The 16,099-nt window shown below is 37.4% G+C and overlaps 1 protein-coding gene across 2 annotated transcripts in view; it reads left to right on the plus strand.

Annotated features, from left to right (window-relative positions):
• Positions 1–5,005, plus strand: part of RNF144B (ring finger protein 144B) — a 50,105-nt gene extending 45,100 nt beyond the window's left edge. For both annotated transcript variants that reach the window (XM_015814701.1, XM_015814702.1), the window contains 4 exons: positions 1,481–1,685; positions 2,438–2,582; positions 3,474–3,563; positions 4,679–5,005. In XM_015814701.1, coding sequence (XP_015670187.1) covers positions 1,481–1,685; positions 2,438–2,582; positions 3,474–3,563; positions 4,679–4,819 — 581 coding nt within the window. In that variant the 3' untranslated portion in view covers positions 4,820–5,005. The remainder of the gene's footprint in view (positions 1–1,480; positions 1,686–2,437; positions 2,583–3,473; positions 3,564–4,678) is intronic.
• Positions 5,006–16,099: the final 11,094 nt, after the last annotated feature.

Consider the following 16,099-nt stretch of genomic DNA (forward strand, 5'->3'; position numbering starts at 1 on the left):
CCAATCAGAACACAGTCAAGCTCCCACCCAATCAGTTCAAACCCCACTGGCAGTTAAAAGGAAGAAACAGCTGCGATCACACATTACTTCTAGAAGCACGAAGCTGAAGACACCAGCCTGAAGATAACGAATGGGACTTTGTCGAAATGTCGCCAAGACACTTCCAATTTTACGCGGGAGAAAACCCGAATAACCAAAGACCTACATACAAACACCTGCGAAAACCTCAGAAAACATATATATATATATATAAATATAAATATAAAATGTAATAATAAATTGCTGACAGAGAAAATCAGAGAAAAGGGGGAAGAAAAAGAGAAAAAAGTCAGCTGATCCCCCGAGCTCAGAATCTCTGAGCTTAACATAGTCCAGATCTCAGTCCTAAACCAAAGAGTCTATAGCTTTACTGGTATAAATTTACAATTATAAAGATTTTTTTTAAATTTATAATATAATTTATATACTTTACTGGTATAGAGTTATAATTATAAAGTTTTACAATCCTTAATGAACCAATGGGACTCATTCTGAGAAAAGGTTTTAGTGCACACAGTTTGCAGGTCAGGCTACGGAAGGTAGTTGCCACTTATCTTCTGATCAGAAACCACACTTCCTACTTACATGTGTGTGGCTTTTTTTGCCATAGGAAAAATGTAACCCTTGTTGTCCGTTCTTCATGGTATTCTTTCATTGTCCGGTGTCCATTGGAGTTGGGAGGCAATACATTTAAATAAATTAATAACAATAAGCCATTTGAAAGATTAAGGCATAAACTGGCAGTGGTGGTCCCAGTGGTTATCAGCATACCAGATGCCATACCAAAAGGCCTTGGACGACACTTAGAAAATCTGCACCTTGACAAAATTACAAAAGGCCATACTGCTTGAATCTGTGTGTGTACTACACCAATTCATGAGGCTCTTGGGAAGATGAAGGCCAACACTGGCTAAAAAACTGGCAGTGGTGACTTCATTTTGTTGTGTTTATAATAACAACCTTTTACTGTAAATGCTTAAAAATCAGAAAATTGCATTCTTTCCTTTCTTAGTCAAATTGGGCTAGAAGTAGAATTTCCTGTTGCAGGTTTTACCAAGCTAGAATAACTATGATGCTCTAGTTCTTCCTCATGTAAAATGAATTATATTATTAGGTTTTTTTGAGGATGCTTGCAGGATTCAGACAACAGGTGGGTGGTTTGTGATGTAATGAAAGAACAATCCCTTTTGCATAATGATTGGTTCTCTGTAGGGTGCTGGATGTTCATTTACTTTTCAGAAGCGATCTCAAATTTCCTAACATACGTACAATAAGAAAACTCATGCTAGGGAAATCATCCATTTTTCATCTTGCAGTGAGAGTATGCTGATATATGATATAAACCATATCATATCCTATGTTTATAACTTTGGTTTCTCTTCTGATTGTATAAACCTTTCACCTTTTTCTTAACTTACGTTTTGATCTGTAACATTCTCAGAAGTGCATTTGGATCCATTGAGGACCTGGTGTCCCTCTGCTAATTGTCAGACTGTGTGCCAAATTGAACCAAGTGACTCTGGATTACCAGTGTCTATAAAATGTCAGAAGTGTTACTTGACATTCTGTTCATCATGCAAAGAGCCTTGGCATGTGGAGGGATCATGCTCGGAAAGCCATATCATGGGGCTTGCAAGTGAGCAAGGGTAAGAAAAGAAATCTGTCTAGCTGTTGCAAAATATTTATATCATTCAAGTTGCTATAAATACTATATTTCTTTATCTAGAAAAAAAAACATTTCTGACACTGGCTAAATAATATAATTAATTGTTTGATAGCTGAAGGGAAGACATTCTGGACTTTGATTGAGGCACCTCAGGTATTTGATGTGCTGCTTCAGCATTCTTGATTCTGGAAGGTCAGTTCCCTTCAGCTAGACTGGCTTTTTGTCAGCCCAAATGGCAGATTTGGGGATCAGGATTAGCTAGACAATATGACAATTTCTCGGTGGGCAAGTGCAATGGAAGCTGTTGCCTGGGTATAACTTCAGAGGAGTAAATAAAGGGAATTAGTTAAGGGCTGTTTTGCACATATTGAGGAAGCATGGAATGAGAGATGCATTTTACTTTCATATCAACTCGTTAAGGCAGAATACTAAAACAGAAATAAGATGAACTTACCTGCTCATTTTCCCAATGGAAAAAAAAATATTTGAATGCCAACATTGTCCAACCATTAAAAACAACAACAGAGCACCTGGGTGACCATCTGTTATTTTTGCATGTGTTTGCAAAGGTTGCAGTAAATAATTGTTGCATAAGGGAAGTACTTTTCTCCAGTTGAAGCACATTTACGTGGGTCAATATTCTTGTAGGCAACTGAAGTCTGGATGATTAGAGAAATAGCCATGGTATCCTTAAGACTGTTTCAGAGTTTTTCCTCCCTTTTTCCCCCCTAGAACACTTATTAAAAGCAACTCAGAAGCTCCAATTAAGCAGTGTCCAGTTTGTCGGATCCATATTGAGCGGAATGAAGGCTGTGCTCAAATGATGTGTAAAAATTGCAAGCACACATTTTGCTGGTACTGCCTACAAAATCTGGATGTAAGTAGTCTCTGGCAAAAAGGTTTTTCTCTATAGTTGTTTAACACTTCTAGCTAGGAAGACTTAGGCATAAAACGATTAACATTCCATGATTGCATCTCATGGTTTTCCTTCTGTTTCCTTTCAAGTTCTGCATCCAAATCCTGTGGTAGCAGATCTCTGACATATAACACTTGATGAGGTTAAATGGAGTTTTGCAAATGATACATCTTCCTTTTTGTTCAGCTTTACTAGATCTTGCTCCTCATTTACCAGTGATTTTTTTCCTGCTTCTGCTGTATGCTTTATAAAGCCTAACTTTATAAAACAGTGGTTCTCAACCTGTGGGTCGGGACCCAATTTGGGGTCGATCGACCATTTCACGGGGGTCGCCAAGCAAGGCTGTCCGCCATTTTTTTTGTCCGCCATTTTTTTCCCCTTTTCCGGCGGGTGCCTTACGTCCCTTGGGCTGGGCCAGCTGGTGGTCGGCCTGCTCCATCTCTGCCACTTGCCAGCTACGCCTCGGCCAGCGCAGGGGGCGGAACCATGCATGCGCGGCGCTCCCGGGCAGGGAAAGTCCTCGACTTAGACCGGTTGGGTAGTCCTTGACTTAGGACCGGTTTAGTCCTCGACTTAGGACCGGTTTAGTCCTCAACTTACGACTGGTTTAGTCCTCGACTTACGACTGGTTGGGGTCGCGGCATTAAAAAGGTTGAGAACCACTGTTATAAAACATGCAGTAAGTAATTGCTTCACAGACGGTTAATTGGTGTCAAAGTGTGGGTGACACTAATTTTTGGAAAATTCCAAGTTTATAAAATAGAGCTGGAGGAAGCCTAAAGCCTCCTGTTACCACTTTGTTATCCAAGAAGGTTGAACCTATTCATGATGGAATACTATTTTGCCTTTCAGAATGACATCTTCTTAAGGCATTATGACAAAGGTCCCTGTCGAAATAAACTAGGCCATTCACGAGCCTCAGTTATGTGGAACAGAACACAGGTATGTCAATATAATAATAATAATAATAATAATAATAATAATAATAATAATAATAATAATAATAATAATAATAATAATAATAATAGTAAAGTTGGAAGGGACCTTGAAGGTCATCTAGTCCAACCAGGTTTCAGGCAGGAAACCCTATACCATTTCGGACAAATGGCTGTCCAGTCTCTTCTTAAAAACTTCCAGTGTTGGAGCATTCACTGCTTCTGGAGGCAGGTTGTTCCACTGGTTAATTGTTCTCACTGTCAGGAAGTTTCTCCTTAGTTCTAGATTGCTTCTAGAACTATTGCTTCATGGATTTGTGTTTATTATAAGGCAGTTTAGTCTAGAATAGAATAGACTTAAAGGGCTAATCAGCCTTCCCCTTGTTAAGATGGCGCTTTCTAGTGGTTTTAAAGCACCAGGCCGGAAATTGGGAGACTATTTATTTAATTGAATTTTTACCCCGCCCTTCTCCTTCCGGACTCAGGGCGGCTGACAGCCTGATAAAAAACAAATACAAAAATACCCCGATTTAAAAACATAATTAAAATGAAATATTAGATTTGGCCTGTGTCAATTTAAAATTATTTTTAAAACCCCACTAAAAATCTCCCCCTAGGCCAGTCCCGCTTGTTGAAATAGCCATGTCTTAAGGGCGCGGCGGAAGGAAGGGAGATCCGGGATCACCCGGATCTCTGGGGGTAGTTCATTCCAGAGGGTGGGAGCTCCCACCGAGAAGGCCCTCCCCCTGGGAGTTGCCAGCCGGCACTGTCTGGCTGACGGCACCCTGAGGAGACCCACTCTGTGGGAGCGTACCGGCCGATGGGAGGCACTCTGAGGCAGAAGGCGGTCTCGGAGATATCCAGACTGTGAGTTCTAGTCCCACCTTAGGCATGAAAACTGGCTGATTGACTTTGGGCCAGTCACTCTCTCTCTTAGCCCAATTCACCTCACAAGATTGTGGGGAAAATAGGCAGAGGAGGGAGTATTAGATATGTTTACTACCTTGAGTTATTTATAAAAATAATAAAGGCAGGATAAAAATAATCTAAAAATAAGTTTTGATGGTGTACAGCTTCATATATATAAGGTTTTCTTTCTTATTTCTTCTTTTCAACTTCCAGGTTGTTGGCATCCTAGTAGGCCTGGGAATCGTCGCGTTGGTAACATCTCCATTACTGCTCTTAGCTTCACCATGCATCATTTGTTGTGTCTGCAAATCCTGCCAAAGCAAGAAAAAGAAACATGGCCCACCACCAACATAAAAATTTCTGCCTATTTTGGATGTGAATGTGTTTATCGTCTTTGTCAGGGAGAAGACTAATGGTTGACGTCTTTCACTGTGCTTTACCAACCAATTCTCCTTTGTTTTGCCAACTTCTGTAAAAAGTGCCTACTGGTTCACAGGTTGCCACTTTATTTACAAGCTGCAGTTCAGGGGGGATGGGGGTGGGAGGGCTATTTGTTGTCATCTGGGTTAACTCTGGGTATTTTTTCATTTTTTTTTTAATGGAGCCGGACTTGTAAGATATTTTAAGGTGTTTCAAAATGACTGCTTTGTTGAAAAAGGCAGATGAAACTGCAATTGTGCACCAGATTCTGAATGACTATTGATTTTCAGAGTACCTTGATGCTGTATTTCCTGAAGTTATTCAGCTGAGTAAGAAAATAAAATGTGTAATTCAGCACTTTTTAAAGAAAATGTTGGTTACTTTAAATTTTACATTTAGAGAATTTTACAATTCTCTAAGTTATCACTTTTAAATATTTTTTTAAAAAATCCATAGCTGAAAAGGGGGAAACAAGAAAACTTATGTATCGAACATAATTGATAGATCATCTTGCCAATCTACACTTTCTTCAAAGGCAAGTAAGGTCAAATAAATTATTTAAAATATATTCTACCTTACTATGGCAGCAAAGCCAATAATACGAGTCTGCCCTTACATAGTAAGCATAAAATGCTGAGCAGATCACCCTATTTGTATCACCCTGGCCTATACATTAATTATTTCCAAGCAGTCGATAAATCCTGAGTGCTAGTTGAGATACTAACTTTGGTCTAGAAATCGGACATACAGCATAACTGACCTGAATATGACATAACTGGGGCTTTATTTATTTTTCTCTAGATTTCATTATTACTATCTTATTCCTCATGGTTGAAGTTTAGCAGGAGAATGAAAATGATATTGAGACATAAGGAGTTTGGTCATCAGTGGAAACAACTGAACTTGCCAAACGGTTTGCTTTTGTAGCTTTACTGTTCAGTAAACAATAGAAAATACTTTAAAAACCAAGAACATGATCCTAATAAATATTGTTGCAATAAATAACAGCCATTTTGTCGAGCTAGGGAGAAGCTGTGAAAATAACACAGTGTTATCTAAACAAATGTTTGTAAGTTGTGGACTACCTGTATATCTACAACAAAACTGTGAAGATAACACATAGCAGCAACCTCAAAACAAGTTCCATGTGTAAGCATAGTTAATAAATCTAGTTTTCAGATTAAATAACTACTTGCCTGTGTTGGAGTATCTACTGTCTCAAAACAGATCCTCAGCTAGTGTGAAATCAAAAGAAGAAACACCTTGAAAATACTGGAAAAGAACAAAGGATGACGAAGAATGTACAGTGCTGCAATCTTGGTTACAAGAAAACCATTCTCTATTCTGATCATGTCTTCATCCACACCACCCAATTCTATAGGTGACATTACATAAACAAGACACTCAACTGTTTCTTGAACAATTAAGTTTATGTATGTATGTATGTAATCTAATACATCAAAGAAAGCCATGTATGTTTCATAATGCTCAAAATGTAGCCTGATGTGATAAAATTATCTTGACTTCTACAAGTAAATGCTTTTAATAAGCTTAAATTATTGGATCACTTGCTGTAGAAATAAATTGCCATATTATTAAGGAATGTTTTAGTTAACAGAATAATTTGTGATTATATTATCTTACATATTCTTTATGAAACAGCAATATTCTATCTATCTAGCATGATGGCTGGGGAATTCTGGGAGTTGATATCCACATATCTTAAGGTTGCTGAGGTTGAGAAACACTGAACTAGGACTACCTGATTTATATGCATCTAATTTTCTGTTATCTAGCTTGATAGTAAAATATAAGCCTTAGGAACCTTGGCCAGTGTAAAAATTTAATGAGTAATAATTAGGACTTGAATCTTTAGTACAATATCAGAATGAAAAGGGGGAGGGCGTAAGAACCACAATGAAGGACCAGTTCTCCTAGTGTAAATTTCACTACTGTCCCCCCAAAAAAACTCTCCACGTCCCCAGTTCTTTTTAGAATTAAAATTGATGAAATGTATAGGAAATTTATAAGTCAGAATGTTTACCAGAAAATGGTAGCCCATCAGATTAAGGATGTATATTTCTTTTTTTTTCTTTTTGCGAAACTTGTTAACATGAATAAATAAAACTTACTTTGACAAAAAGCTGTTGACTTGCTACAGGAAAGGTTTTTTTTAATGTTTTAAAGTCTACTGCTATTTTCAATAGACGTCTCAATAATTTTTCTATACGTTCAGCATTAAGTGGAAAAGAGCAGGAAACAATGGGCAAAAGTCTGTGCTTTCATTTCTACTATGCATTCTCTCAGGTGAATGGCAAATGGATATTATAGAAAATATATTTAGGTTTAGAAAAAAAAAATAGACATCCTGTGTGGTTCACAGAAGTTATCATGCTAATCAAGGATTTCAAAAAGAAGATACCATAATTATTCGATGTTTGTTTAAGCTAGTACAATTTTATTACTCTCTCAGTGTAATGAAGGTGCAAGGCTATAATTTTTTAAATTCATTAATTTTCATTAGAAAATTAGAGACTGTGCGGGAAGAAAGTGCAAATGTTCTTTCTAAGTTACTTAATGATTCGGCATTAGGAGCTTTTAAAAATAGAAATGTTCATCAGTCTGCATTTTCTTTCTTTCCCCCTGCAATATGTCCAAAATCAGAAATTCAGCAAAGCTCATCTTCAGCAAGCTGCTTTTAAAAGAGACTGCAAATATTTAATTTTGTTACTAGAAGACATTTCAGTATGGTCACATATAAGTATTGCCAAGAGAGGAATACAGAAAAGATGGAAAGTAACATTTGTCTTGCTGTGGATTTAACAGCATACTTCAATACTTCAAAAAGCATTGAGACCCAACTCTATAACCTCTAGTCAAGTCAACCAGCAAAAGGAACCTATTTATGGTTTCTTGACTGCGTAATCATCTCCATTGGTGGAATGAAAGACAGCTCTCTGATGTGCTTTAGGTACAGAGAGTTCTTGACTTAAGACCTTTTGTTACGTTCAAACTTAGAGTGGCACTAAAAAAAGTTATTTATGGTCAGTCCTTGCACTTACAACTGTTGCAGCATCCCTATGGTCACGTGATCACAATTTGGATGCTTTGGTAATTGGCACATATTTATGATGGTTGCAGAATCCTGGGGTCACGTGATTGCCATTTCCCACCTTCCCAACGGGCTTCCAACAAGCCAGGTCAATTGTGGAATCCAGATTCACTTAACAACTGTGCGATGCTCTTAACAACTGCAGTGATTCACTTAACACCAGAAGCAAAAATTGGGTGTGACTCACTTAAGAACCACCATGTATAGCAACAGAAATTCTGGTCTCAATTGTGGTTGTAAGTTGAGGACTGTCCTATTTTAGGGAACGGAGCTAACATGTTACCACCATTACGTCCTTCTTGTCTTAGTTGATTTTCCATTCAAAGGAAACTAAATACGCTGTCACTGGTCTTTATTACTGGCGAAAGAGAATGCATTCCTACACCGTACAGGTAATTTTCAATTTACCACCACAACAGAGCCCTAAATTTCTGTTGTTAAACAAGACAGTTGCTGAGTTTTGCTCCATTTTACAAGCTTTCTCATCACAGTTGTTAAGTGAACCATTGCAATTGTTAAGTGAATCTGGCTTCCCCAATGACTTTGCTTGTCAGAAGGTCACAAAAGGTGATTACATGACCCCAGGACACCGCAACTGTCATAATATGAACCAACCTAGAACTAAGGAGAAACTTCCTGACAGTTAGAACAATTAACCAGTGGAACAACCTGCCTCCAGAAGCAGTGAATGTTCCAACACTGGAAGTTTTTAAGAAGAGACTGGACAGCCATTTCTCCGAAATGGTATAGGGTTTCCTGCCTGAACAGCAGGTTGGACTAGATGACCTCCAAGGTCCCTTCCAACTTTATTATTATTATTATTATTATTATTATTATTATTATTATTATTATTATTATCATCATCATCATCATCATCATCATCATCATCATCATCATCATCATCATCATCATCATTATTATCATCATCATCATCATCATCATCATCATCCTCCTCCAAGCTTTTGAATTTTGATCATGTGACTCTGGGGATGCTGCAATGGTTGAGTGAAAAACGGTCACAAGTCACTTTTTTTCAGTGCCGTTGTAACTTCAGTTACTAAACAAATGTTTGTAAGCTGAGGACTATCTGTACAACAAAACATGTCCAATACTGTCCACCCTGTGTAACACTGCTGACTCAGAAGAGGGTATGGTTGTGAGGTACCTACATTTGTGATAGAATACCCATTTTCCTAACTTTGTATTGCTGACGAGTTGAATTACAATTCACAGCCAACATATTTAGCGGATATATGGGTACAAAATGAAAAAAAAACAAACCCGAAACACTTCATACCATATTGAGAAACGCAGGCCCAGTTTTTCTATCCCTTTGTGCATGCCGTACAAAGTCCAAATTATTTCAAAAACAGAATTTTAATTTATGTTTTAAGATAATTAAAACCTGTCACTAATATTAATGGTTGGCACTTCTACTTCAAGTGAAACAAGCAATATAGTTCTGTCTCCTGAGAGAGGTGACAGATTCAAAATACAGATCAAAAGCCAAGCTATAAAACAGAAAGAAAATGTGACGCTGGGCTAATTATGCATCTGATCCTTTTAAAATATTTCCTCCATCAAGGAAAAATGTTTGAATCCAAGGTCACTGAAGCTTTGATTTGTTTTATTATTGGCATACAAACTCCAAACAATATGGCCATTAGCTTTAAGTTGTGGTTGTATCAACACAGCTGTATAAGCTATATTATCTTTTTTTAAAATAATGTTGATGAGTAACCCTCTAATTCAAGTTCTTTCTCCCTGAGAATGTCGAATAGTTGGAAAACTCTACTTTATGAGAACAAGGGTTCTTACCTTTTTCCGAATAAATCTTTCCTGCGTTTAGGAACTGTAGTCTCAGAAAAGATCCCATGTCTTCACCTCTCCCCAATTATAAACTTATCAATCAATCAGACTAGAGCTGGAAGGGAACTTGGAGGTCTTCTAATCCAACCCTCTGCTCAAGTAGGAAAACCTATACCATTTCAGATGGGTCAGATCCAGTCTTTTCTTAAAAACTTCCAGTGATGAAGCACCTACAACTTCTGAAGGCAAGCTGTTCCACTGGTTAATTGTCCTCACTGTTAGGAAGTTTCTCCTTAGTTCTAGATTGCTTCTCTTCTCATCGTTCTTCATGTTTTTGTCTCCAGGCCCTTAATCATCTTAGTTGCTCTTCTTTGCACTTTTTCCAAAGTCTCAACATCTTTTTTCTAATGTGGTGACCAAAACTGGATGCAGTATTCCAGGTGTGGCCTTACTAAGGATTTATAAAGCAGTACTAACACTTCACGTGATTTTGATTCTGTGCCTCTGTTTATACAACCAAGGATTGTATTAGCTTTTTTGGCTGCTGCTGCACACTGCTGGCTCATCTTTAAGTGATCATCCACTAAGACTCCAAGGTGCCTCTCACAGTTACTGTACTTATACCTTTGGTTTTTCCTGCCTAAGTGTAAAACCTTGCTTTTCTCCACATTAAATTTCACGTTGTTGGATAGGGCTTCCTATCAAATGCTTATAATGCTTCCCACAAATGCTTATAAGTGTATAGGGCTTCAGCCAGGAGAAAACGTTGAGTAGCTAACTGCTATTGCTTAGTAAGAAAAAAGTCATACCAACCATGTATTTTAATATTTTTTTTAATATAGCATTCCTTATTTCTATTTGCAAATAGATGAGCAAAAAAAAAAGGATTGGGAAAAAAGTATGTATGCCAAATCCCCCAGCCAGTAATATAACCTTCCTCCTCTAAAGCAAACAAGCAAAACTTGTAACTCTTTTCCTTTTGGAAATGGCCATGGAATCCATTTGGACTCTCCAGCCACAGAATGCAACAGAGTCTAGAACATGGGTGTCAAACTCGATCGTGTCAGGTGACATATTGTGACGTATCGCAATGTTTTTTGCCTTTGCCTTTGCATCTGGCCCGAAGGCCGCCAGTTTGATGCCCCTGATTTAGAAACTACTAGGTTAGGGGTAGGCAACCTTGGTTTTTTTATGACTTGTGGACTTCAACTCCCAGAATTCCTGAGCCAGCATGGCTGGGTCAGGAATTCTGGGAGTTGAAGTCCACGAATCATAAAAGAGCCAAGGTTGCCTACCCCTGTACTTGGTAGTTACAGGTAGTCCTGTAAATTTTGAGCCCAAAATTTATGTTGCTAAGTGAGAAATTGAGTTTTGCCCCATTTTACGACTTTTCTTGCCACATTTGTTAAGTGAATCACTGCAGTTGTTAAATTAGTAACACGATTGTTAAGTGAATCTGGTTTCCCAATTGACTTTGCTTGTCAGAAGGTTGCAAAAGGGGATCACATGGCCCTGGGACACTGCAACCCTCATAAATGTGAGTCGGTTGTCAAGCATCCAAATGGTAAATCGGGTGACCATGAGGAAGCTGTAATGGTCGAAAGTATGAAAAATTGTCATAAATCTAAACTTTTTTTTAATAAACTTTTTTTTTCAATGCCATTGTAACTTTGAATGGTCACTAAGTGAACTGTTGTTAAGTCGAGGACTACCTGTATATTGGGAAGTGGAAATGACTGAGGAATGAATCTGCACCAAACCTTTCACCACTGCTGCTAGATATATATTTTTTTAGGTTACAAATTTTGTATTTTTACGTTATTTTCCCCAATTTGGCTGCCTGGCAAACGTCTGCATGAGTTTCATTATTCAGTATTCTGGGAGATGAAATCCATATGTGGGGAAGATTTTATACGTTTTCCAATTCACCTGGCATGTTTTGTGTGTTACCAAACTGCCCGCACAAGTGGATTATCTTTGTTGAGAATTATTATAGAATTAAAGGAATGATCCATTAGGATATCTGAGGTGGCCCTGCAATTATATGGGGGAGAAACTACACAGTGCAAAACCTCTAGATTTGAGAAATGGGCATAAAAATGCTAATGAAGCACACTGATTCTCAGTATTAGAGCTGATACTTTATGCACCAGCATTGCAGGCCAGTATTGATGATATATACTATATGCTATATTCTTCCTGTGTAACTATTACAATCTTAACTTACAAATATTAGCAGTTTTCTACCAGATGAAGTCAATTTATGCTTCGTAAGTTAATGCATATAAAAATTTATTGTTAATTATGAGCACAACAAGCTTCTAATGGTGTGAACAGTATCTTGGTTGATTTTAAAATATGCCAGAAGCGTGAACATTCAGCTAAACAATCTGGCTATTCTGACTCACAACAAAACAGTTATGGAATATTTTTGCAAATTCTATTTGCACATGGTGATCATTTTCTTGATTTATAGAAGTGGAACAGCTACAACAGGCTGTAAGGGCAGCATTTGTGCACCACCTAGTGGTACTATGATCTCAGTAATTTTGTTTTGTGTTTTGTATTTTAATATATGCATTAAATATAAATGTAAATAATATATGCATAATATATGTATGAAACATATATGTTTTTCCTTGTAAGCATAGCAATGAGTAGCAATTAGCAATAAGTTTATAGTTAGGCTATAAAACTTTTATAACGATATGGATAAAATAATCTATACAAAACTAACTAAAAAAGTCAAATCAGAGAAAGAAAAAAATAATATTAAAAAAACGAAAAGAAAATGACATCAAAAAGGAAAAATCCAATAATATAACACAAAAATTAAAATTTTGCTATTTTGTATTTTGAAATTTTAATTTTATATTTAAACAAATCATTGCAATTCAGTTTTTAAACACCAAACTGTCGACCTGCCACATAACCAATTTTACCTATCCATCTAAATTTACCTAAATTTAAAGTTTAAATTTAAAACTGTGCCACTTTTCAGAGTCTGGATACATAAATGTCTTTTCAGGAATACACAATCATGCTCTTCACCCTAGTGCAGGCATAAGAGATCTAAAGTTCTTATAAATTGATCAGTTTCATGTTTCTGTAGTGTAAGTTAATGGCACATTGAATCTTTAATCTTCAAGAACCTGGTTTACCGTAGTAGTAATATTTAACTGATAGGAAACTAGAAATGGACATTTTTCTTAGCATGTCACTAAAGATCCTTCAAACTTCAAATGAGAGCCAGTCACATACTTTTAGGTGCCCAATTAACACAAATACAATTTTTTATTTTTGTTAGATTAACCCTGTTTTAAACATAACAAAACTCACTTAACATTTCTTAAAAGCTGAAACCATTGGCTTTGCAATGTATTCTAATTGCAGGATCCAATCTGGGTCGGTCGCTGGGACCAGAGGTTTAATCTTCTGGGAATTTGGACTTGGGCTGGAGCCCATCCTCAGGGAACTTCTCTCTCACCAGAATGTGGTCACAGAGAAATTCACCAGCCTTCCAACTTTCCTCAACTGAGCTTTGCCATGTCCCTGCTCTTGGTACGCTCACCACATTCTGGTGAGAGGGTCGTTCTCTGAGGCTGGGCTTTAGCATGAATCCCAAAGCTCAGAAAACTAAACCTCTGGTCCCGGTGACTGACCCAGATTAGATCCTGCAACATTATCCTGGGACTCATATATTTGCCTTCATGCATGAATATTCTCATTCTCTATTCCAAATTCCCAATATATTATCTAAATTTATTCTCTTAATTTTTAATTTTTTAATATAGCATGAGCACTTAGACTTATATACTGCTTCATAGCACTTTACAGTACTTTCTGAGTGGTTTACAAATGTCAGCATATTGTCCCCCAACGATCTGGGTCCTCATTTTATCAACTTCAGAAGGACAGAAGGCTGAGTCGACCTTGAGTAGGACAGGATTGAACTCCTAGCAGTGGGCAGAGTTAGCCTGCAATACTGCATTCAAACCACTGTGCCACCATGGCTGCTATATTATATACAATAACAGATTCTTGGTTTAGTCTCTCTCTGATAGCCTTCACCAATAAATTCAATGTTTCTAGAATTTTGATGACTGCTAGGATATCAGGGTCAAACACTGAACTTACCAGACGTTTTCAGTGCATGTATCGCTGTTCAGTGTTTTAGCTAAGGTATACTTCTTTTTTATATTTAAGAAATTTTAATGAGGGGCACTAATATGCTAAGAGTAACTCTATCACAGAATGTTATTACTTAAATATTAGTATTCAGGAGGATTCCTATTGTTTGGCGAAGATTAAAAATTACCACGTACATGCAGTTACGTATACCCATTAGAGTTCAGTGTATTGAAATACACTGACCAAACACTCAGAAGTTTAAAAAAATACATTGTGTGATGATCCAATAAAATCCTATTTATGCTTGAGAAACTGCTGGGAAGCAATCAGATCCAGAACCTGCTAATTATGATGTAATGATGATTTTATCCATTTAGTTGTGTCGGACTCTTGGTGATTCTATGGACCAGATATCTCCACATCTTCCAATCTTGTATTACTACTTTGAATTTTTCTATGCTCTTCCTGGTGTCAGCTTTGATGGTGGCCTGGTTTCCTCTTACTGCTAACTCTTTCCAACATAAATGCTTTCTCCAGTGAATTCCTCCCCATCATATGGTCAAAATAAGTGAGACACAGTTTTGTGATTTTGCTAATTGTTACACTAAAGTTACAACATTTGGCTCAATTCTAGAGATTTCACATAAAAGCATTCTGAATAGTCTGTAATTAGAAGGGAGATTAACTCTGCCCTCCAAAACTGATAAATAGAGGATACATGAACTCATTGTAGCAAGAGGATACATGAACTCATTGTAGCATAAATAAATTTTGGTTCCATCTCTTTATAAAATAATAACTAAATGTCTCTACTTGAACTCTTTTATGGTTTTACCCAAGCCTAGCAAAGATATAGACTGGCAGGTGATCCCACATTAGCCAAACCATCCATTCCAAGAAGAGTGGTACCTGTCAAAAGTAGTTCAGCTAAAAATGTAATTTCTGCCCCTCCCCAACTCTTTTGAGCCAATACCGGTACTTCCACTGGCAGAATTGTAATTAAGCTTTGCCTGAAATACAGCCAAATTCTAGATGGAGAAGTACATTAGTAACAGAGCAGGAAACTTGAAGGACTCAGAAGTTTAGATTGTACAGCTTCTAATGCATGAGTGCTCTTGTAAGTGGAACATTAAGTGCCATGCATTATAACACTTAGCATTTTGGCTTTAAAATCTTTAATTGAGCATGTGGGCATGTATTTTTTTACTCCTATGGGTTGAATCTCTAATGAGTGCATTACAGACTGTTTGGGCTCACAAAGAAAGATTTGAAGAGTAAAGCTTTTGGGAAGATGATGATTGGTCATAGATGCCAAGGTATTTGAAAGCCTTCTCCTGCTCAGGTTGGTAGTTATCCATATTCCAAATGTGGGGGACGATTACTGCTTGGTGAATATTCCTACCTTGGTTTTGTGCAATTGATTTCTAGCATTACCAATTGACAGCCGGATGCTAAAGCATGAAGGAATTGCAGTCCTGCTTGAGAAACAGACAAGATTAGCACATCACCAGAATACATGGAGATTGATTTACTGAAGGGGATGAAATTCAGCGTTGATGTAAAAATTGAATAACATAATCTTATTTAATTATTATGCAACTATCAAATTTCATAGCTAATTCAAAATGTGTATATATTATTAATAAATATATATTTTAAAAACCCAAAACATTCATATACCACAAAATAAGTGACGGCAAGTGGTTTATCAGGTGTGGGCAGAAATCCGCAGCAATGCATCAAATGGGACATGTCCAGGTCAATGTTTCATGGCCAATGAATTCCTTGGTCATATATGTGAACCTCAACCATAGTTCCATAATCTGATCTAGCCTTCTCCTTACTGTCTGCCAGTTTAGTAAAAAGCAGGGCAGCACTTTGCTATTAAATTGCTGCCTATAAATTACTTCTGCTATCAAGGCAGCCAGTTGCAACCAGGTGTTTTGGCTAGGGTAGTTGGAGATGTTTTGCCACCTCTGGTGTCTCCTCTCCTGTGGCTCTAACAAGCAAAGACACAATTCTAATCTGGGTTTCTTGACTCTGGAAATACTGATGTTGCAAAGATTTTAGGAAAGGCAGCAGTACTGAAATTCCTTCCTTCCTTCCTTCCTTCCTTCCTTCCTTCCTTCCTTCCTTCCTTCCTTCCTCCCTCCCTCCCTCCC

The sequence above is a fragment of the Protobothrops mucrosquamatus genome, unplaced genomic scaffold, assembly GCF_001527695.2.
Source record: "Protobothrops mucrosquamatus isolate PMUCROS unplaced genomic scaffold, P.Mucros_1.0 scaffold276, whole genome shotgun sequence".
Taxonomy (NCBI): domain Eukaryota; kingdom Metazoa; phylum Chordata; class Lepidosauria; order Squamata; family Viperidae; genus Protobothrops; species Protobothrops mucrosquamatus.